Raw genomic sequence first — 8,829 nt, forward strand, 5'->3', positions numbered from 1 at the left:
GATGACATCACTCCATCTAAAGGTGATGAATAAGCACTGGCAAGGGGAGCAGCACAGCAAGGTGATGGAGTGTATACGGGACGTCTCTAGTAACATCTTATATTACACCTAGCTACTGAGGTGGTTCTCACTGTGTTTTGAAGCCAGAGATTTCAAAGTAAATGCTGTCGATCTGAGTAATATGGTCACTTTGAGAAAACAATATCAGTGTTGTCATTGGGGCCTTAACTGTATTTTAATGCATACTGTATCACAATTCTACTAGCAGCATAAAGACACCATAAACAAAACACCCCCATACACTGTAACTGATCTAAATCCTAGTTGGCAGATGTTCAACTTCTCCCCCCGCTCACACACAGACAACACTTTCAGACATCTCTTTGTCTGAGAAATAGATATAGCTGCGGAGGTTCATTGATTTGGTGTAAAACGGAGCAAGACGAATTCCTACTGACAATGTGAGATTTTGATTTGCACCTTTCTGTCATCAGATTCAAGTCAGCTATCCAACTCTGGTGGCTGCTTGGAGAAACATTGTCAAGCTGTACACAACCATTAAATATGTAAATGCAGTGGGAGAGAGAGAGAGCAAGAGAGAGATTGAGAGAGAAGAGAGAGAAAGAGAGAGATAAAGGGCAAAAACGAAATAGAGAGAGAGGTACTATAACACACTACCGACCAACATGAAATAGAAACTTTTAAGAAACTTTGAGGAGGAATATGAGAATCAGTCTGACAGAATAACTGTGTTTCATTTGTTCAGACAGAACATGTAGTGAGTCGACCAGGCTCTGGGTTAATAATGCAGTTCATTCATTTTATGAATACCGCAGGGCTACTGTATCACTGAGAGGACTGGGGCAGGAACATGAATAAATAAAGATATGAATGAGGGCACAGTCATAGCTGCCGTTACATTATTTGTCAGCCTAACATTTCTGGATACATTCATAGTGCTAAACTTTTCACCTCGCAGAACGATAGACATAATCATAAATACAGTGCCTTCAGAAAGTATTCATACCCCTTGACTTATTCCACATTGTTGTTACTAATTCAAAATGGATTAAATATCAACGATTTCTCACCCATCTACACACAATACCCCATAATGACAAAGGGAAACCATGTTATTAGAATTTTTTGCAAATTAATTGAAACTTTTATACAGAAATATCTAATTTACATAAGTATTCACACCCGAGCCAATACTTTGTAGAAGCACCTTTGGCGGCAATTACAGCTTTGAGTCAACCTGGTTATGTCTGTATCAACTTTGCACATTTGGGATTTTCTCCCATTCTTCCCTGCAGATTTTCTCAAGCTCTGTTAAATTAGATGGGGAGCTGTGGTGAACAGCAATTTTCCAGTCTTTCCACAGATTTTCAATGGGACTCAAGTCTGGGCTTTGGCTGGGCCACTCATGGACTTTCACAATCTTGTTCGGAAGCCATTTCAGCATTGCTTTGGTTGTATGCTTGAGCTCATTGTCCTCTTTGAACGTAAATCTTTGCACGCCCAGTCTAAGGTCATTTGCACTCTGAAGCAGGTTCTCATCAAGGAAAATTGCCATTTGGCTTAATTCATTGTTCCCTCTATTCTTACTAGTGTCCCAGTCCCTGTCGCTGAAAAGCATCCCCATAGCATGATGCTGCCACCACCGTGCTTCATAGTAGGGATGGTGACGAGCTGTGCCTTATTTTCTCCAGACATAGCGCTTTGCATTCAGGCCAAATAGTTACATTTTTGTCTCATCAGACCACACCATCTTTTGCCTTATGCTCTCAGAGTCTTTCACGTGCCTTTTTGCAAACTCAAGGCATGATGTCATGTGACTTTTTCTCAGGAGTGGCTTCCGTCTGGCCACTCTCCCATAAATCGTCGGATTGTTGAAGTGCTGTAGAGACTGTTGTCCTTCTGGCAGGTTCACCCATCTCAGCCATGGAACTCTGTAGTTCTGTCAGAGTGCTTATTGGGTTCTTGGTCACCTCCATGACCAAGGTCCTTCTTGCCTGGTCAATCAGTTTGGTCGGACAGCCAGCTTAAGGCAGAGTCTGGGTAGTTCCATATTTTGTCAATTTCCCAACGATGGAGACCACTGTGCCTTTGGAAACTTTCAACACTCTATAAGTTGTTTTATGCCCTTCCCCAAATATATGCCTCATCACAATTTCTTGGAGATCTACAGACAGTTCCTTGGACTTCATGGTATAGTTTCTGCTCTGACATGCACTGTCAACTGTGCGACCCTATACAGCATAGACAGGTGTGTTTCTCTCTAAACCATGTCCAAACAATCGAATTGGCCACAGTTGGACTCCAATCAAGTTGTAGTGACATCTCAAGGATGATCAAAGGAAATTGGATGCACCGGAGCTCAATATGAAGCATCATAGCAAAGGGGTGTGTATATCTACAGTACCAGTCAAAGGTTTGGACACACCTACTCATTCAAGGGTTTTTCTATATTTTACTATTTTCTACATTGCAGAATAAAAGTGAAGACATCAACACTATGAAATAACACATATGGAATCATGTAGTAACCAACAAAGTGTTAAACAAATCAAAATATATTTTAGATTCTTAAAGGTAGCCACCCTTTGCCTTGATGACAGCTTTGCACACTCTTGGCATTCCCTCAACCAGCTTCCTGAGGTAGTCACCTTGAATGCTTTCCCAGCAGTCTTGAAGGAGTTCCTGCATACACTTATTTTCTGCTTTTCCTTCACTCTGCAGTCCAACTCATCCCAAACCATCTTAATTGGGTTGAGGTTGGGTGATTGGGGAGGCCGGGTCATCTGATGCAGCATTCCATCACTGTCCTTATTGGTCAAATAGCCCTTACACAGCCTGGAGGTGTGTTGGGTCATTGTCCTGTTGAAAAACAAATGATAGTCCCACTAAGCGAAACCAGATGGGATGGCATATTGCTGCAGAATGCTGTGGTAGCCATGAGGTTTAAGTGTGCCTTGAATTCTAAATAAATCACTGACAGTGTCACCAGCAAATCACCTCCACACCATCACACCTCCTCCTCCATGCTTCACGGTGGGAACCACACATGCAGAGATCATCCGTTCACCTACTCTGCGTCTCACAAAGACACGCCGGTTGGAACCAAATATCTCACATTTGGACTCATCAGACCAAAAGGACCGATTTCCACTGGCCTAAAGTCCATTGCTTGTTTTTCTTGGCCCAAGCAAGTCTCTTCTTCTTATTGGTGTCCTTTAGTAGTGGTTTCTTTGCAGAAATTCGACCATGAATGTCACGCTCGTCATAATAACTGGACCAAAGCGCAGCGTGATCTGGGTTCCACATCTTTTTATTACTAGGTGAAACTCACAGCAAAACAAAACAATAAATTGCAAAACGAAACGTGAAGCTACTATAGTGCTCGCAGTCAAGATAGTCAAGATCCCACAAAGCGGAAATGGCTGCCTAAATATGATCCCCAATTAGAGACAACGATAAACAGCTGCCTCTGATTGGGAACCATACCAGGCCAACATAGAAATATAAATCACCTAGATGACCCACCCTAGTCACTGTCACTCCCCAACCAACATAGAGAATAAACAGCTCTCTATGGTCAGGACGTGACAATGAAGGCCTGATTCACACAGTCTCCTCTGAACAGTTGATGCTGTGATGTGTCTGTTACTTGAACCCTGTGAAACATTTATTTGGGCTGCAATTTCTGAGGCTGGTAACGCTAATGAATTTATCCTCTGCAGCAGAGGTAACTCTGGGTCTTCCTTTCCTGTGGCGGTCCTCATGAGAGCCAGTGTCACCATAGCGCTTGATGGTTTTTGCGACTGCACTTGAGGAAACTTTCAAAGTTCTTGAAATGTTCCATATTGACTGTCATTTCTCTTTGCTTATTTGAGCAGTTCTTGCCATGATATGGACTTGGTCTTTTACCAAATAGGGCTACCTTCTGTATACCCCCGACCTTGTCACAACACAACTGATTGGCTCAAACACATTAAGAAGGAAAGAAAATCCACAAATGAACAAGGCACACCTGTTAATTGAAATGCTACCTCATGAAGTTGGTTGAGAGAATGCCAAGAGTGTGCAAAGCTGGCAAAGGGTGGCTACGTTGAAGAATCTCAAATATATTTTGATTTGTTCAACACTTTTTTGCTTACTACATGATTCCATATGTGTTATTTCATAGTTTTGATGTCTTCACTATTATTATACAATGTAGAAAATAGTAAAAATATAGAAAAATCCTTGAATGAGTAGCTGTGTCCAAACTTTTGACTGGTTCTGTATGTTGGGTACCATATATTTTCAAAACAGTTTATCCTTCCATTTGTTTGCTAAATAAGTCAAAATTACCCAATCTAGTCCAGAGAAGCTGCGGGAGTTTATCAAATGCAGTCAGATCAACTATTGACCCATGGTCCATCTTTGATTTTCATCAAGAAGTTTAACACTTGAATTTCACGGGTAAAGCATATAGGGTCACGGGAGCACACTTTATATGCACATAAAATTCGATTCTCTGCTTGCTGCAAATCAGATAGATCAAGTCCTGAGTCTATAAAAATAATAATTCCTCATGTGCTTGAGTGGGTGGACACCCATCAGGGAATGTATGAAATCAATAGTAAAGAAACAGAAAGGCCAATGGACTAGTTCAGGTTACAATGGGTCTGTGAAAAATAGGAGAGCAATGCATCTTTGTCAAAACATTTCTTTCTGTATCCATGTATAAAAATGGTGGGTGTTATTTGGTTACAGTGAGTTAGGCCTAGATACAGTATCTGAGCCAGATACAGTAGAAATGTATTACAGAAATGTAACGTATTCTCAGCATGGCCTTTCATACTCAAAACCATTCATATACTGTACTGTACTGTAACAAAGCATGTATAGCCTACCCAACCTCTGCTTTAGATCTAATCATATTCCATATCTGGATGGTCAACAAAACACTATTTTTTCCTCTTTAGTTATCACCACAGGTTGCATTTAGAACAGCACCGTTGTGTGTGTGTGTGTGTGTGTGTGTGTGTGTGTGTGTGTGTGTGTGTGTGTGTGTGTGTGTGTGTGTGTGTGTGTGTGTGTGTGTGTGTGTGTGTGTGTGTGTGTGTGTGTGTGTGTGTGTGTGTGTGTGTGTGTGTGTGTGTAAGCACCAACAGGCCTAAAGATGAAGTCTACTTATCCTAAAAGCATTATTGGCTCCTGTACGACTCCTTCCTCATCCAATAACTCCTACGTTTCCCACACTCCCCTGCAGCTCACAGGACTGGAAAGGAAAGTTGCACTAAATTGGATAACCTTATAATCTCTGGGCCGTACTCAGATGAATGACTGGACCCATTTCTGTGCTGCCCTCTTATTCAATACCGGCCCTATCTGTGGGGGTCAGTTCTTATTCAATACCGGCCCTATCTGTGGGGGTTAGCTCTTATTCAATACGGGCCCTATCTGTGGGGGTTAGCTCTTATTCAATACGGGCCCTATCTGTGGGGGTTAGCTCTTATTCAATACCGGCCCTATCTGTGGGGGTTAGCTCTTATTCAATACCGGCCCTATCTGTGGGGGTTAGCTCTTATTCAATACCGGCCCTATCTGTGGGGGTTAGCTCTTATTCAATACCGGCCCTATCTGTGGGGGTTAGCTCTTATTCAATAGCCATGTTGGCAGAGGGACAGCAGGATGCTTTGGGGATTTTTCACTGGGTCAAATTTGTAAACAAAGCCAGAAGCCAAACTGGGGAGTTAAGTTTATGAAAAGTGGCTTGGTGGGCTGAGTTCTATTTTCAATTCAATCAATTGAGGAAATGATTGGGCTATTTATCCTTCTAAATGTACTGAATTGAAAAGTGATTTGACCCCAACCCTGGCAGTTATCGAGCCATCGCTGTAAAATACTGGTCCTGGTTTCTGGTTTGTTGTCTCTCTTTCAGGTTAGGACCATGCTGCTGCACCATAGATGTTATGTCCTGATCAATGTCTCCGTCTTCTCTCCCCTACAGGTTATGGCCATGGTGCTGTACCATTGATGTTACACCCTGGTGACTGTGGTCTGTTGTCTCCCTGCAGGTTATGGCCATGGTGCTGTACCATTGATGTTACATCCTGGTGACTGTGGTCTGTTGTCTCCCTACAGGTTATGGCCATGCAGCTCCCGGCACAGACGCGGGGAAGGCCTTCTGCATGTTCTATGCCGTCCTGGGGATACCCCTGACCCTGGTCATGTTCCAGAGCCTAGGCGAAAGGATGAACACCTTCGTCAAGTCCCTACTGAAGCGCATCAAGAAGTGCTGTGGCATGCACATCACCGATGTTTCCATGGAGAACATGGTGACGGTGGGGTTCTTCTCCTGCATCGGTACGCTGTGCATTGGGGCAGCCGCCTTTTCCCACTACGAGGACTGGAGCTTTTTCCAGAGCTACTACTACTGCTTCATCACACTGACTACCATCGGCTTCGGGGACTTTGTGGCTCTGCAGAAGAACCGGGCCCTGCAGCGGAGGCCCCTGTACGTGGCCTTCAGCTTCATGTACATCCTGGTGGGCCTGACTGTCATAGGAGCCTTCCTCAACCTGGTGGTGCTGAGGTTCCTGACCATGAACAGTGAAGACGAAAGGCGGGATGCCGAGGAGAGGGCCTCGCTGGCGGGGAACAGAAACAGCATGATCATCCATATCCAGGAGGAGACACTGGGGAGAGGAGGTGGTGCCAGGAGGAGGCACAGGGAAACGCAGGGCCAGTACTGCGCTGAGGTCACCGACCTGCCTTCTGTATGCTCCTGCATGAACTACCACTCACATGAGTTTGGTAGCTGTGGGGGAGGGATGGGAGGAGGGATGGGGGGCGGAGGGATGGGCTGTGCCTTCTCTCACCAGAACTCCTTTAGTTCCCAGTTGAACCCCCACCAGTACTTTCACTCGGTGTCGTACCGCATCGAGGAGATCTCTCCCAGCACCCTAAAGAACAGCTTCTTCCCCTCGCCCATCAGCTCAGTCTCCCCAGGCCTCCACAGCTTCACAGACAATCACCGACTCATGAAGAGAAGGAAATCTATCTGAGCCTAGTGCATCATAGTGTTTTGAACTACATGTTGCATTTCAATGTTTTTGCCTAAATGGTAAAACGTTGAATTGGAACAGATCATCAGACTGGGTTGGCCTATCTACACAGGCAACTCCTAGCTTTCCTTTTTTATATAAGTACAATGCATCTCCAATGCTGCTCCTAACCAAATCTCCTTTTAGTACTTTTGTTTTGTTTCTTTTGGTTGGTCTAAGGATGTAATATATTGAAGCGATTCACAGGGATAGATTGAAGAGGAAGGAGCGTTGGAAAGAAATGGCAACTTGTTGGACATCAATTATTACATTCATTTCTTGTGAGGGATTCAAAGCATGAAGCATGGATACTTATTGTCCCAGGAAATTGTCCCATCAGAGAAATATTAACCAGAACCAACAAATCTTGTTATACATTTTCTTATTGCCGGCTCACAAAGATAATATAGCACCTTGGTAACAATGTACCAAATGATGCACACTTGGCATTATAAGGGGGATATGTATTTTTTTTAAAGTGAGCATGCCTGTTTCACCTTAACTTAAAATGATTGCAGTTAAGTGCTTTTCCTCCATTGCATCACTGCAGACAGAGATGATAGAATTTGAAATGACATCAGGTATTATTTTCTATAAGCAATTCTAGGGAAAAAAAGTGTAAATGATTTGTTCACAGAACATCATGCCAAAATATTGTTGCCAATCTTAGCATGTGCATTAGATGTCATCAAATGAGTGTGTCATAATTATTTTATTTCATTACTTTTTTTGTCAATTTTATTTAACAGCAGATTTTGCATTATTATGGTTTGTGTCTGTAGATGTTTTCTTTCTGGATTTCAGATAGTGTAAAATATGAGGATGTGAAAAGGAATAAGCAAGGATTTTAAGGCTTTCCAGTTTGAAAAGTTGCTAAGTGCATGTACTTTGTGAAACTGGTATGCATATAGATGAATGGAGAAAAACAATAGCCTTGCAATTGAAATGAATTTTGATAGCAAATAATCATAATAATTATTTAAAAAGATACTTTATTTATTTAGCCACTTAAAAGTAATGATGTATAGTGTAGGCTGAACAGTTTATTCGCTTTTCCATAATTTTTTCATTCAGAAAAATTGTACAATAACCTTTGCTCTCAGGTTTTGAATGGATAGCCTCTTTAGGTTCTGCTCCCCGAATCAAATCACAGAAGAAATCCCATAAATGCGAATGCACCTGCCAAACAAAACAATACATATTAATTCATTAAAAAAAATTGTACTAATTTTCCAGGAAAAGGATATTGAGATGCATCATCTTACCAAGGGAAACTTCCTGTACTATAGAGAAGCGTGGGCGGACACACACACACACACACACACACACACACACACACACACACACACACACACACACACACACACACACACACACACACACACACACACACACACACACACACACACACACACACACCCTCCCCCCCTTCACTGTATCAAGCCACAGAGGAGCAGGCCAGGGAACCTCTGCTATTCTGTAAGGATGTTGAGCCACTGAGAATATATACACGCCTATAGCCCACGAACACAATGACAGGCATTTGAGATGTATACAGCGATGTTATCACTGGCTGTCATTTAAATTCAATGACAGCCAAATGGCAATCAATGGGTAAAAAAGGACCAGATGGATTTCTGAAGGAACAATGCAATACTGGGCATTGATTCATTTAGCACAACATGTGTCATTTAAGTCACCCACATTGAGAAGGGATAAATGCCATGGATAC

The 8,829-nt window shown here is 42.7% G+C and overlaps 1 protein-coding gene across 1 annotated transcript in view; it reads left to right on the top strand.

Moving 5' to 3' along the window:
- The window catches only part of LOC120021980 (potassium channel subfamily K member 9-like), a 51,421-nt gene extending 44,363 nt beyond the window's left edge, over positions 1-7,058 (top strand). Inside the window, exon 2 of the mRNA XM_038965784.1 lies at positions 6,136-7,058. Within this exon, the coding sequence (XP_038821712.1) occupies positions 6,136-7,058 (923 nt within the window). The remainder of the gene's footprint in view (positions 1-6,135) is intronic.
- Positions 7,059-8,829: the final 1,771 nt, after the last annotated feature.

Source organism: Salvelinus namaycush, chromosome 27, assembly GCF_016432855.1.
Source record: "Salvelinus namaycush isolate Seneca chromosome 27, SaNama_1.0, whole genome shotgun sequence".
Classification (NCBI taxonomy): domain Eukaryota; kingdom Metazoa; phylum Chordata; class Actinopteri; order Salmoniformes; family Salmonidae; genus Salvelinus; species Salvelinus namaycush.